Source organism: Tympanuchus pallidicinctus, unplaced genomic scaffold, assembly GCF_026119805.1.
Source record: "Tympanuchus pallidicinctus isolate F22 unplaced genomic scaffold, pur_lepc_1.0 scaffold25, whole genome shotgun sequence".
Lineage (NCBI taxonomy): Eukaryota > Metazoa > Chordata > Aves > Galliformes > Phasianidae > Tympanuchus > Tympanuchus pallidicinctus.
In genome coordinates this window covers 9,848,715-9,863,302 of record NW_026294742.1, presented here as the reverse complement: position 1 = coordinate 9,863,302, position 14,588 = coordinate 9,848,715, and the positions used below count along the sequence as shown (strand labels likewise).

Below are 14,588 nucleotides of genomic sequence, written 5' to 3'. Positions count from 1 at the left end.
ATGTGAGCTGGCAGAGTACTTTTAGTCAAAGCTACAACTGAACTTAAAATATATCTGGCTAAAATCTAGAGAGCACTAATAGTGTTTCTAATAGGGCACTTAATAGTTCTATGTCCTCCTGATATTGTGGCATGTAAATGTGCACCCGATGCTTGAGGTGAGGTCACACCAAGCAGAGCAGGACAATCCCATGGCCTAGCTGGCAGTGCTGGGTCTGGGGCACTGCAGGTCACAGATGGCCCTTAGGGCTGCCAGAGGAGCTGCCATCTCAAATTCAATTTGCTGTCACTTGAGCTTCATGAAGGGCTGCACTTCAGCCTCCTATTCTCCATCCTGTACACAGAGCCAGGCCTACTCTGTTTTAGGTGCAGAGCGCAGCAGTTGATCGTGCTGATTTTTAACACAGTTGGTGACTGCCCAGCCTAATTTATTAGAATCTCTCTGCAAGGCAGGAGGGAGTCAACATCTCCCCTTAATGCAGTATCACCTGCAAACTTATACAGCGTGCATTTGAGTCCTGTACCCCGATCATTTCAATAACACTGACAACAACTGGGCCAACTTGGAGCCCTGTGGGGTCCCATTAGCACCTGGCCGTCGTGCAGATGGACCAAAGCCCTTTGGGCTCAGCCATCCAGTTACTGACCGTAGTACATATTTATCTTTGTCAGAAGGACGTTGTGAGAAACAGTATCAAAGGTGTTGCTGGAAAATCAGTAGTAAGTGAGATTTTCAGCTGCTGCTAAGTTGGGGAAGACCACTCAAAAAGCCCCCTATACGCACCAACCCTTCTCCAGAGCTCTCTGGAAGCGCTGCCTCCGTTGTCTCCTGCTTTCTCCCGCGCTCCAGGACAGCGGCCCGCTACAGCAGACACCGCGCCTCGGCGCCCGCAGGAACACGCGCTCCGGCCGCAGGGCGGTGGGATGCCGCCCCCGCGCCGGCCGACCAATCAGACATGAAAACCTCAGCGCATCTTCTGTGATTGGGAACGAGACTTCGAGCTCGGCCAATGAGAAGACTGCGTCTACAGAGCGGAGGGGAACTCAGTACACGAAGCCGTGATTGGCTGCAGGGCGCGCTGGCGGGATGGCGGCCGTGGGAGCGGCGGCGGGGCTGGGGAGCGCTGACTTCTCGGACCTGCGGGAGATCAAGAAGCAGCTGCTGAGCGTGGCGGAGCGCAGCCGTGAGCGCGGCTTGCAGCACAGCGGGAAGTGGTGAGCGCCACGGACCGGGCGGGCGCGCCCCGGTGGGCACCGTGCTAACGGCCGTCTCTCCGCATAGGGCTTCCGAGCTGGCGTTCGCCCTGGAGCCGCTGCTGCTGAGCGAGCTGCCGCCGCCGCCTGCGCTCACGGAGGTAAGCACCGGGCGGAGCGGCTCGGCCGCCTGCCGCGCCGTTAGCGAGCGTCAGCGCGGGGTGGGGCCGAGCCCGGCTGCGTTCGTCGGTGCGGGATGGCTGGGGCGTGCAGGGGGTTGTGCAGAGCTTCCCGTTGGCAGAGCCGCGACCTACTGTTCAGTCGTCCCCAAACCTGCTACGGAGAAGTGCGATAGCGGTATTCTTAACAGCTGCTGTGCAGGAGATGTTTCTGAGTGCTGGTCTCTTTACAGCGCCGTTAAGTTCCTTTTTGTTGTATATTTGTTCCGGGAAGGTGGACAGACCTGAGTGTACTTCCCAGATGAAGCCGTTTTGCTGTGTCCTAAATGAGAAATTTGTAAGTTAAATTTGAAATCACACCACGTAGCATTCATCTTAGCTAAGGGTTTTTAGCTAAGGTTTAAAAGTTACTGCGGTCTAAATTATTTTCTGTCAGTAAAGTTGTGCTCTTTAGGACACAGGAAAAGTGAGTTGTGTCGTAATCAGCACCGCCATAGACATACTGTAGGACTTGTAGGTGTAATACTCCTTAAGTTATTGCAGTGTAACATGTCATAAATGCATTTCACAAAAACGTTTGAGGGCCATCTAGTCCCACTCTCCTTACTCCAGCAGGACAACTCACAGCAGGTTGCTCAGGACCAAGTCTGGGTGTTCTTTGAGGTTCTCCGGGGGGGAAACACCAGAAGCCCTGGTGACAGTGCTTTGTCACCCACACAGTATGAAAGTGCTCCCTGATGTTTACAGAGACTGTTTTGTTTCAGTTTGTACCTGTTTCCTCTCATCCTGTCACCGGACTGCACTTAGAAGGGCTTTGCTCATTCCTCTTTGTAGCTTTCCTTCAGGTATCTATGTACATTGATGAGATCCCCCCGCACCTTCCCTCCCACAACTTCCCTCTGAACCAGTCACAACTCTCCAAATTTTCTCATATTTGAAATGCTTTAGTCATTTCATTTTCATGGTCCTTTGCTGAAGTCTCTCCTGTATGTCTGTCATTTCTGTACTGATGAGCTCAGAAGTGGACACAATATTCCAGATGTGGCCTCGCCAGTGCTGAGTGGTGGGGGGAGGATTACCTACCCTGACCTGCTGACAATGTTTTACATAGTTCAGCCCAGGATACCCTTGTCCTTCCTTGTAGCAAGCTGGCTTGTGTACAATTTGGTATCCCCCAAGACTCCCAGGTTCTTTTCTGTCAATAAATTGTTCAAGGCATAGATACCATGGAAATGTTTGTGTTTAAATGAGCAGGTTAATATTGTTGGATATGAAATTCTTGAGTACTTTTCTTATTTGTTATCATTTTACTTGAACAGCTAATTCTTGCCTTCTGGTGACTTGCCACAGTTTATCTTTTGGAACCTAACTGTTTATTTCAAATGTTTCCAGCCTGTCAGAATCCTTGTTCTCCCATGAGTACCAATGGTGTGAAGGAGTGGAGAGAGCTTTCTGACGGTACTCAACTCAAATGTGAACAAAAAGCCAGTTTTGTGGTTGCATTTTTGTGCAGTTTTTTTCTCTTAACTTTCCAGGCAGCTTCATTGATATGCTTGTAAATGGTAAGTGGGTGATTTTCCTACCTGATGTCAGAATTTCTAAGGTATTTAACTCTTCTTTGTTCTTGCAGGAGGATGCTCGTGATCTGGATGCCTACACTTTAGCCAAATCTTACTTTGATCTAAAGGAATATGACAGAGCTGCATATTTCTTACGGGGCTGCAAGAGTCAGAAAGCTTACTTCTTGTATATGTACTCTAGATATCTGGTAAGATAGAAGAACTTGCCTTTAAGCACTGAATTCCTTGGCTTTGCTTCCTTTCCGCATGTAGAATGTACCATGCCTTATATATGCTGTTGTAGAATAATTTTGATTTTCCTCTGTTCTCCACAGTCAGGGGAAAAGAAGAAGGATGATGAGACAGTGGATAGTTTGGGTAAGGCTCTACGGTCAAGGAACGTGAGATGATATGATGAAACTTCCAATAACACATCTTCATGTAAATCATTTTGGTTTTATGACTTTTCCATTGATGTTTGAGTAATAGTGGGCTGTAACATAATTTGCTTTCGTTTTCTCTCAGTTGATTGGCTTAATACAGTTTACAGAATTTCTTTTCTTACTTATTCTATTAAACTGCTAGTCATTGGACTAGGAGATTTTATTTTTGTAACAGAAGAATAGTCACGGACTCGGAAGCTTTCTGGTTGTGTTGGTGATGATTCTGAATGTAGCCTTGGCTTCACAGTTAACGTACTGAGACTCCTGAATGAAAGCTGGGTGTTTGACTTTCTTCACATGCAGGACCACTGGAAAAAGGACAGGTGAAAAATGAAGCTTTACGAGAGCTTAGAGTTGAGCTCAGTAAGAAGCACAAAGCACAGGAACTGGATGGATTTGGCCTTTATCTGTAAGTGTCTGCACGTGTTCTTAGTGTATTTGTCTACACTGATGTGGACGTGCAGTTTTATGAGTGATTAATTTGCTTTACAGCTATGGTGTTGTGCTGCGAAAGCTGGACCTGTCTAAAGAAGCAATAGATGTATTTGTTGAAGCTACTCATGTCTTACCTTTGCACTGGGGAGCTTGGCTGGAACTTTGCAACTTGATTACAGATAAAGAGATGGTAAAACTTGGGAGATGTGAAGTGGTTATAACAAATTACAGAGTTTAGCCTGGTTCAGTTGTCAGAAGACTAGTGTTGCCCACTGCTGTATTCTGTGAGACTCTCAGACAGGGCAACCCAGGATTGTAAATTATATTGTTAAAGACACTTGTGACGTGAATGAGTTCATCCTGAGGTTGGTTGTGGGTTTTTTGTTTTTTGTTTTTTGTTTTGTTTTTTTGTGTGTGTGTGTTTGTAGTTTGTGTGTTGTTGGTTTTTTTGGGGCGGCGGAGAGGGGGAGAAGAGCACTCTAGTTCTGCAGTTCCTACCAAGTTTTTTGTGAATTGAGGGTGTATGTGTAGAATCACTGTTTGCAGTTTTTTTTAATGACTGGAAATTTGTGCTTTTCCTGTCAGTTACAATCGTGCAAATCATTTGCAATGATATGGGAGCAGTGGGCACCACTGAACAAGATAAGCCTTTAATAAGTCTTTTAATAAGGGTTTTGTGGCTTAGATATCTATTAGTAATGGGAGTGTGTCTCTTGAATTTAGTCTTATCCTGAGAGAATCTAAGATACTCTGATACAGCTCCATGATGTGAAATAAAATGTGCTTCTGGGGATCATCTGAAAAGCTGATTCAGGCTAAAACACTAATGTAGATATTCCCTTGTCAAATACAAAATCTCTGTGAGATGAACTGTATCGAAGAATTGAACTTTCATGTAAAAGGTGATTTTTGTCTTTATGCATGGGGTTTATGAGACCACTCCTGTAATTCTTCAGTCAATTCTGGCTGATAGATATATTTTTGGAAAGTAAAGAGGGTGCAGAAGAGAACCTTACTGATCTTTTGAAGAACAGGAAATTAATTTGTGTGAGATTATTTAGATTATTCTCTACATGTAGCTTGTTACAAGGAAAAAAAAAAGACAAAAAACCTCATGTGTGTAATAGTGATGGGAAGAAAATAGTCTTTTAAAGGAGTCTTGAATTTAATGTAAAAATTAAGCCAGTAGCTGAAGGAGAAAGCTGGTGCCATCATCTTTGAAAACAATCATTTCTTCACCAATTGACCAAATGAAAAATCATCAGTTTTTTTATTTCAAGTCACTGGAGTAGATTGGGAGTGACTAAATGGAATTATGTAGTCCATACTGTAATACCTCTTAGAATAGGCATCTCAATGCTCTTTTTCATTTTCCAGTGTTCTTAATTTGTAGACGTTTTTTAGCCTCTGCTGTGGAAGAGCTCAGCATTAATTTTTGGTCCTAATACTGTTCTTTCATAGCTGGTGTTATGGCCTAAGAAAGCGCTTACAGGAAAGTCTTCTACCTCAAGACTGTCTACTAGCTCATGGGAGGGAAGATAATGGATTCTTTGCCACAGGTGGCTCTTAGAATACTACTGATTGTCATCTCTTCCTCCTCTTCTTTGGTTCTTGCTAGTTGAAGTTCCTGTCCTTGCCAGATACATGGATGAAAGAGTTCTTTCTTGCACACATTTATACAGAGCTCCAGCTGATAGAGGAGGCTCTGCAGAAGTATCAGAGCCTCATTGATGCAGGATTTTCTAAAAGCACATATATCATCTCTCAAATTGCAGTTGCCTACCACAATATACGAGGTCAGTGATATTTACTAATAGGAGTAAGCCTTTTAATGCAAACTTAGCCTTTGTTGTTCTTGTTCTCACATCTTCTCTTCTTTCTTCAGATATTGACAAAGCTTTATCTATCTTTAATGAGCTAAGGAAACAAGATCCTTACAGAATAGAAAATATGGACACTTTCTCCAACTTGCTGTATGTCAGGGTAAGCACCCTTTCTGTTCTTTGTCCATGATGATACTATTTTCAGAGGTAAGTTAAATGCTGGCAAAGCAATTGCTGTTACCTAGTTTCTCTGAACATAAGCTCTCAGCTTCTGTTTGCATCCGTTTTGTGGAGTTGCAAAGCAGAAATGTGTGCATTGTCCACTGCCTAGGTCTTTGTCTGAAACTGTAGTATGATCCTTTACTCATCACCTTCACTTCTTTGTTTCACTAGAGCATGAAGCCTGAGCTGAGCTACCTGGCTCACAATCTCTGTGAGATAGACAAGTATCGTGTTGAGACCTGTTGTGTAATTGGTGAGAGCCAACCCTTTTATGTGTTCTTACTGCGCCGTCTCCAGGCTTGGGAAGCAATTTTAGTAATAGCTGTGAAAATGATGACCCAGCAGAGCCATCAAAAACATTTGGTGAATGTGATTTCAGGCAGCCTAAAAAGTAGAGCAGATGGGAGTACCACCTTTCCCACATTCAGCTTTGAAAGAGCTGCTGTAATACTGTTAGAGCTGAAAGTAGTTAAGAAAACATTATGAAGGCCCATGCAGCTGATAATTCCCTTTAGTCCTCAAACTCCAACAGAAACAGTTGTGCGTCAAGTCTGGGAAATAAATTTTTTTAGATCAGACCGTGAGTTTCTGAGCAGATGATGGGATCTTAACTGATAGGTGCAGCTGGTAAAGGAGTTGGTGAGAACACTGGAGAAGATACAACTACTAGGACTCTTGAGGTTTCAGGCACATCTGCCTGTAATATATCCTGCTCAAATTACCTACTGCCTCTGTAGCAGAAATGCTAAGGCAGAGCGCGAAGCAGTGATTGAGTACCTGGTGGGAAAGCAGGGCCAACCCAGCGAGCTCAGGTGCATGCAGTGTACCTGAGTGACCAGAAGGGGTGGAGCAAGGATCCCAGACCTCATTTAAGGGTTGACAGTGGAGGTGAGGGTATTCCTTCCCAAAGGTAAGCAAATTTTATTCATTTTTGTGTCCATGGCTGCTGCATTTGGGTTTATCATTATTTGCTGCAGCCTGGGACTTTGCCGCTCTGCTATTATTGCTGAACTTACCATCACATTATAGCATTACGTACCTCCTAACTTAGGTTATACCTATTCCATCTGTTTTTTGTTTTTTTTTTCTTCTGCAATTGTTTTCTATTTATTTAAATATTGTGACTTTTTGCTTTAGGAAATTATTATAGCTTACGTAGCCAACATGAAAAAGCAGCACTGTATTTCCAGAGAGCCTTGAAACTGAATCCTCGTTATCTGGGAGCCTGGACGCTTATGGGACATGAATATATGGAAATGAAGAACACATCTGCAGCTATCCAGGCTTATAGGTATCAATCATGCTGCACACAACATTATTTGCATATATTTGGGGTGAATTAAGGAAAAAAAATGGTATTTAGTCTTTTGCCCAACTCTGATCCTGACTGCTTTCTGACTACGTTGTTTTTTTCTCTTTGGCAGGCATGCAATAGAGGTGAACAAAAGGGATTACAGAGCCTGGTATGGTTTGGGGCAAACCTATGAAATCCTTAAAATGCCGTTTTACTGTCTCTATTATTACCGACGGGCCCACCAGCTCAGGTAGAGTGGGAAACGTAGCCATGTCAATGGGCATTCACTCATATAATCACTGCAGTTGAAAGAAACTGCTAACATCATCTAATCCAACCTCTCTCCTGATTTCAGCAAGGATAGATAACTCTATCATTTTGCATTTGCTGTGTGCATGACAGCTTCTGACCTCCACATCTTCCATAGGTTGTTATTTGTAAACATCCAGCTAGCAGGCAGTTCCCTTGGTAGGCTGTCTTACCATCTGATGTCTGCTTGTTGAGGAATTTGCATACAGGAGCTATACAGGGGTAGAAAGAAGAGTATCAGCACTATTTGGTTTGCAGTGTTACTATTCCACACTCTTAGTTATGCTAATTAGCTGTTAACATATCAAACTGTATGTCTGAGAGTATTGTCCAAATGCTTTTTGAATTCTGTCAGGCTTGGTGGTGTGAGCATTTTGCTTGGGAGCCTGTTCTGATGCCTGAGGTTAATAAGTGAAATTTTATGTAAGAGAAGATGATGGACACTGCCAGATGCGGGTTTGCTTCCCCTCTTGTCTCCCCCCTGCAATATCAGCTGGCTGTCCATTAAACTACAGTTAGGAATTTTATTTTTTTACAGACCCAATGATTCTCGTATGCTGGTTGCTCTAGGAGAGTGCTATGAGAAACTCAATCAGTTGGTGGAAGCTAAGAAGGTAAGTGAGACACCTGTAGACACTAGGTGGAGTTGCAGTTAAATAGTGCGGCTTGTGCTACTGGAAATGTATATAGCATGTTAGGAGCTTACTGAAAACGTTTGTTGCAGTTAAAATGGGAAATTCTATAAACAGAGTAGCAGAGAGAATTGAGTGCAGCTGATACGTGACCTTTTGCTTTAAAGCCATGTAGTTTTCTGTTTCTGTCTTGCTCGCGTGCATCATGATGTAGAGTCATTTTTCTTGTGTGCTTGACTAACTCTTCTTCCTTGATAGTGCTATTGGAGGGCTTATGCTGTGGGAGATGTGGAGAAAATGGCATTGGTGAAACTAGCAAAGTGAGTATGTATTAGCACTGAATTGTCGATATTGTGTTAAATGCAACAAAAGCACTTTGATACCTAGTGATAAAATGGTAGATGGAAAACAAGTGCAGCTGCTGGTAGATAGTATTGCTTCTGGAGATGTGTAATATATGTCACCTTTAGAAGGTCTGCAGAGACTACAAACTGTTATCCAGCTTTAGCTTTAACTTTCTGTCAGGGCAAATAGAGAAGAAATTGTGGGATGCATTACAAGAGACTTACAAATCATGGGATGATTTCAGTGCTGTCGGTGTTAGAGTGAAATTTAAACCAATCCATGGTGTTAATGCTTTATAAAATCATAGATGGATTATTTCATCCCCATCTCCTTTCCCTTCCGCCCTTTTTTTCTCCTCATATACGAATGTGACATTTAGCATAGGATCTAATGTGAAAAAAATGTGAACAGTGATGATAACACCAACTTTTGATTGGGAAAAAAATACATGCAAAGGGGGGGCAAAAAGTGGAGGGGAAGGAAATTGTTGCAAACCTCCACGCAATTCCAGCCCAGTCCACAGCACCTTATCAGCACCCGGCACTCTGCACCCCCACCCAGCACAGGGACACGACAGACGCGCTCCGTAGGGTGCAGCTCAAGTGCCAGTTTAACGCTGCGCAACAGCTGCCTGCATACTGTGACACGCGACCCATTGAGTGCCCCCCAGGACCACTCCTGTCACCAGCACCACCTTAGCCCACGTACCGCCACACTGAGCACCGCCCGCAGAAATGGGCAGGTAAAAGATGGAGCTGCTGTATAAAGACTTTTTTGGAACATGGAGAAAGAATGAACTCTGGAAGAGTAGGAAGGAAAAACTCTGTTACAGACTTGGAATGTAACAGAACAGACAAAGGTTCCTGCTTTAATTGTATCCGCACTGCTTCTAGCAGGTGACACCTGACTGACTGCCTTCCTGATAATGTCGCTGTTCTCAGGCTGGATCATTTCTTTCTATGAGGACAGTACATGCATGTTTTGCAAATTCTTAAGGAAGAAAAAAAAAAGTGGCTCTAGTTAAGGTCACACTTCTCATAGGTTCTCATAGACCAGTGAAGTCTGACAAGGTGATCTTGTTCCAGTGGCTATTTCATATCATTTATTTATGTATTTTCCTAGGCTGCATGAACAGCTGAATGAATCTGAACAGGCTGCTCAGTGCTATATCAAATACATCCAGGATATCTATTCCTGTGGGGTAAGACTATCTCTTGGAGAGCAAAGGAAAAGTAAACACGATGTAGAACTACCTTGGAAAACACTCAGGCTGTTTTTACCCTCTTCACTGTAGGAGATAGTGGAGCATCTGGAGGTTAGCACTGCCTTCCGTTACCTTGCCCAGTACTACTTCAAGTGCAAGCTCTGGGATGAAGCCTCAGCTTGTGCTCAGAAATGCTGCTCATTCAATGATGTGAGTAGTTGCGTGATTCCTGGGGTCTTACTTGGGGAATAACTGACTTTAATCTTGGCTACCCTATGAGTAGACCAATCTTTCACTGAATGAATGAGAGCTATCTGCTGCGTAGATGAACAATTTCATCCTGAATGTTTTTGTGATAGACTCAAGTCAGGGAATATGGCATAGATAAGTAAAACTGGATCAAGTCTCATTACTTTGGTGTTCACTAAATAAAAGAATTTGAGGCTGCAGATGGCAGCCTTAAGACTGCTGAAAATCTTGGTGGGGAGATGGTTAAAAGTTGAGAATGCCCCATGCTACAGTGGGGTTACTCACGTGGCTTCTTGTTGCTCGTCTTGTAAATGTAGAAAGTGGGGACAAAAAGCTTGAGTTTTGTAAGTGACTTCATATTCTGAGATTTTCTGCAGCCTGTAAGTAGAAAATTCTGGACTTTTTAAAATTCCAACCTATGAGAGCCACCAACAAAGGCTGCTGCGGGGTTTGTGTGCCCGGTTCTTATCTGAGTTGTCTGGAACTCAAAAGAATTTGAATTTAGCTTATTTGAAGCTTCTCCAATCTACTTCTAAATGGAATATTTAGATGGCTGCAGTGGTTGATGGTACCAGTGTCTGAAATACCCAAGTAATATGCAAATAAGGTGAAAAGAGGGAGGATTATTGTTAAGAAGTCTGACATACCTTAATGTTCTGAGGGCATTCTTAAATATCTTCCATAATGATGGCCTTATAGAGTGACAAATTACTAAAATTTAGACAGATTGTGTATTGAATTTGACACAGAAACCACTCATCCATCAGTGTGCAGTTTTTGTTTTTTACAAATTGTTTTCAGACTAGAGAAGAAGGAAAGGCGCTGCTGCGGCAAATCTTACAGCTTCGCAACCAAGGAGAGACCTCCTCCACAGAGATTGCTACTCCCTTTTTCCTCCCGGCATCCTTGTCAGCCAATAGCACTCCCACACGTCGTGTCTCCCCGCTCAATCTGTCTTCTGTTACACCGTGAGCGATGCTGGTACCTCTCACCTGTGTGTTGAATGTGATGTTGTGGATGGGACTTGCAACCACCTAGTGTTTTCCAGTGAAATTTTTATGTTCGGTGTTGCCTTCATGGGTGAGGAAGGAGGGTAAAGAGCGACTGGAGCCCACAGCTGAAGACGGGTTGCCCAAATAGGCAAACGTGCAGCCTGCTTGAAAGTGCCTACTCTTACATGTGAGAACATGCTCTACTTTTCACCAAGTTATTGCGGTTGAGAGAGCAGACATGTTCCAATACATGGGTCTGCTAATAGACCGTGGCAGGAGACTGACTTCATGAGTTTGTGTGCCTCTGGTCCTTCTCTGAACTTCTCTGGATAACCTTCTGTCTGCCTGGCTGCTTAAGAATTTTTGCCTGTCTTGAGTTACAGAGATGATGAAGCAGTATAAGACACATAAAGACAGTTTCCATGCCTATGTCAAAGGACTGAAAAGTGTTAGGAATTTCAGACAACCACGAAGGACAGCTGTTTGTTAGAACCACAGGTAAAACAGCAGATATTTTGACTGAGTAGAAAGGCAGCCAGTAGGATAGCACAACTTCAGAAAAATAAAATGATTAAGTTACTGTCCTTGGACTCCTTCATAATGTAGCTTTCATGGGTGCTATAGCAGATGACAGTAGAGGTAGATACAGCCATGTGGCAGTCACAGCAGCCTGTCCCTTGCTGGGCTTAGCTGTGGTGCTGCTAGCTGCCCACTTGGGCTGGTGCATGCCAGCTGCAGGGCTGTGTTCACCCTGGCTGGGAGCTGGCAGGTGGGGGTCTGCATAGGGGCTGCCTTGTAATACTCGCAGGTGAGCCTGGTTCAGTTTCAGACCCTGGGAGAAGGTGCCAGCCTGGAGTGTTGCCAGGGGCTGCTCTCCACAGCCAGCATGGGAGAGGCCTTTCCTGCAGGTCTTAGATCTTAAGTTCTGTGCCTTGGTTACATGTGAGTTATAACACTTTTTCACATTGTCTCTGTATTACTCTTAGTGGTCAGTGTCTCAGAAAATTCAACTCTCCTTTGCCAGCTTGTGAATCCTAACTACAAACAGCTCTTAATGTATGGGGAGTCAGTGACTGGTAACTATGTTGTACTCTAGTATCAGGAAGTTTTATTGGTCAAAGACTGACCTGGAATAAGCACTGCTGCCATTAAGCTGTCAGTGTGGAGCAAATACATGGATGGAGTATACGAGTTACCACATAATAAACCTACAGCAGAAGTAGACAGTAGCATAGAAGAGTACAAATCCAGAACTCATAGAATCACCAAGGTTGGAAAAGACCTAAAAGATCATCCAGTCCAACCGTTCACCTCTTACCAACAGCTCCCACTAAACCATGTCCCTCAACACAACATCCAGCCTTTCCTTGAACACTCCCAGGGTCGGTGACTCCACCACCTCCCTGGGCATCCATTCCAGTGCCTGACCACCCTTTCTGAAAAGTAACACTTCCTCATGTCCAGCCTGAATCTCCCCTGCCGTAGCTTGAAACCATTTCCTCTGGTCCTATCACTGATGACACGAGAGAAGAGGCCGACCCCCAGCTCACTACAACCTCCCTTCAGGAAGTTATGGAGAGCAATGAGGTCTCCCCTGAGCCTCCTCTTCTCCAGGCTGAACATTCCCAGCTCCTTCAGCCTCTCCTCATATGGCCTGTGTTCCAGACCCCTCACCAGCTTTAATCTGTTTCTTAAAGTGGTTTGTTTCCTGTGTTGCAATGCTTAGCAAAAGCCAACACCGGGTAACAACAAAGAATAAAATGTGTATGTCTTCAGATTTTCTGTAAACAGAAGAGTTTGCTTTTGCAGAACAAACTCCTTACCTGAGGAGGTTCAGGTTTATCTCCCCTGTAAAGCAGTAGAAGAAAGACAGAATGGTGGATGTGTTCATGGGCTGGCACACCGCATCTTTGAGCGTTTAGAGATGAGGATGCTTCTGAGGAACCCAAGAGCAGGGTCTTTTGTGGCCGTGGCTCTCATTGGGCTTGGCTTACACCTAAGAAGTCTTAGTGCACTGCAGTTTATTTAGATCTACGGCTAGTTCCCACTGCGTCCGTGTGGGATTGAACTGGCACGTTAAAGGACGCCTTGCCGTAAAGGTCAGCGCCCTCCGGCCGGCTCTGCGGCCTTCTCGCTCCTTTCGGCAGGGCTTTCAGCTGGGGAGCCGTCCTGTGGAAAGGCGCTCCTTTCGCCCGCTGGGAGCGGCGCGTCGCGGCTCCGCCCTGACGGGCCTCTCCGCTGTGGCGGCCCGCGCCCTCGGGGGTCCCGGATTTCTCGCCCCGCCGCTGGCGCAGGGCGGCTGGGCTACGACGGGCGCTGCCACGGTTCCCCGACCCCGGCACCGCTACCAGCCGGCGGCCCCGCGCCCCCTCCGCCGCGGCGTTGCCATGGCTGCGGCGCTGCGGCGGCAGCGTCGGCGGGGCGGCGCCTGCCGCAGACCCCGGCCCGGCAGCGCAGGCCTCCGCCGCGGGGAGGCGGCGGGGCGGGCGCCCGCCCTCAGCGTCGGCGCGCAGGAGGCCGGCAGCGGCCGGGGCTGCGCGCTGGAGCCGCCGCGGCAGCGGGAAGATGGGAGCGCCGCACCTGTCCTTCGCCGCTCAGCATCGTCCCCTGTCCGCGGCACGGTAAGAGGCGGGGGCTGCCTGCTCCCACCGCGCCGCAACAGTGACGGCGGGGGGCCGGGACGGGAGCGGGGAGCGGGGAGCGGGGCCGGGGCGGCGGCGGCGTGGAGGGCGAGCGATGGCACTGAGATGGAGGCCGAGGAGGCGGAGGGGAAGCAGATGGGAGCGAGGAGAGAAGAGGAGGCAGGGATGCAGGTGATGATGGCGACGGCGATGGAGAGAGAGGTGTGGCAAGGATGCAGCCCGCAGCCGTGTCGGAACCCGCCTCAGCCTCCATCCCGCACCATTGTGCTCCAGGTCCGTCATTGTCTCGTCCTCGCCACGGCACGCGGTGCTGCAAATCGCTGCCTGCGGCGGAAGGAATTTTTACGGAGCTGAATTCGATGCGCGGAGCGGCGCAGCTGCGATGGGCCTCGGTGAGATGGCACTGAGCTGGGCGCTGGCGCAGCTGAGCAGGAGCAGCTGTGATGGAACTCCCCTGGTTTATTTTTACTTGTGGAGCATCTTTGCCTGTTCAGCGTTGCACGAGGTTTATTTCTGTGGTTTTTTTTTTGGAAACGCACCTGTACGTGTCTCAGAGTCTTAGAGCTGGTGGGTTTGTGGATGTGTGTGAGACCCCGCGAGCTTCGCCCCTTTGTACGCGCAACACATCTTTTTTTTGTTATTATTGGACAGCTGTTAGCTGATGGAATGCGCCAATTAGGCTGATGCACAATTTACTCTTAGGTCATGGAATTGCTGCCCCTCAGCTTCATGATGGCTGCTTAGGACAGCATCATGCATTTGGGCTGGTTTATGGCACTGAACGCTCATTTGTAGACTGTTTCTGTTTTCTTTTCTGAATATACGTATAAAAAAGATGCTGAGCATGCCCTGTAGGTTGGGAACATAGAGATGTGTCTTCTTTGAAATCGTAATTTGAACTCTTGTAAGGAAAAAAATAACGACGCGTGTTGTTGAAACCTTTGCGTTCTGAGCCTGCCCTGTGCATTACAGTAAGGTGATGCCTTGGGTTCTTATTCTCAGTCTCTTTCGTCTTTTCGGTCAGATTCTGCGTGTGTGTGCATATACCATGCCCTGTTTAGTAATCC

The 14,588-nt window shown here is 46.2% G+C and overlaps 2 protein-coding genes across 10 annotated transcripts in view; both read left to right on the top strand.

The window, feature by feature from the left end:
* Nucleotides 1-1,048: 1,048 nt before the first annotated feature.
* CDC23 (cell division cycle 23) lies at nt 1,049-11,463 on the top strand. Of its 3 annotated transcripts, none has more exons than XM_052689796.1 (16): nt 1,049-1,211; nt 1,282-1,354; nt 3,003-3,140; nt 3,267-3,309; nt 3,678-3,783; nt 3,867-3,999; nt 5,428-5,605; nt 5,695-5,792; nt 6,026-6,107; nt 6,992-7,145; nt 7,279-7,398; nt 7,996-8,071; nt 8,348-8,409; nt 9,557-9,635; nt 9,729-9,848; nt 10,662-11,463. In XM_052689796.1, exons 1-16 carry the CDS (start codon nt 1,087-1,089, stop codon nt 10,857-10,859), a joined length of 1,785 nt encoding a protein of 594 aa, XP_052545756.1. In that variant the 5' UTR covers nt 1,049-1,086; the 3' UTR covers nt 10,860-11,463. The 3 variants fall into 3 exon arrangements, with proteins under 3 accessions (XP_052545756.1, XP_052545757.1, XP_052545754.1); XM_052689797.1 differs by having other exon boundaries at nt 1,049-1,214; nt 10,689-11,463; XM_052689794.1 differs by having other exon boundaries at nt 1,049-1,214.
* A 1,911-nt stretch (nt 11,464-13,374) lies between these two features.
* Nucleotides 13,375-14,588, top strand: part of JAKMIP2 (janus kinase and microtubule interacting protein 2) — a 39,659-nt gene continuing 38,445 nt past the window's right edge. For all 7 annotated transcript variants that reach the window (XM_052689835.1, XM_052689840.1, XM_052689841.1 and 4 more), the window contains exon 1: nt 13,375-13,500. The gene's annotated coding sequence lies outside the window, so the exon portion shown is untranslated. The remainder of the gene's footprint in view (nt 13,501-14,588) is intronic.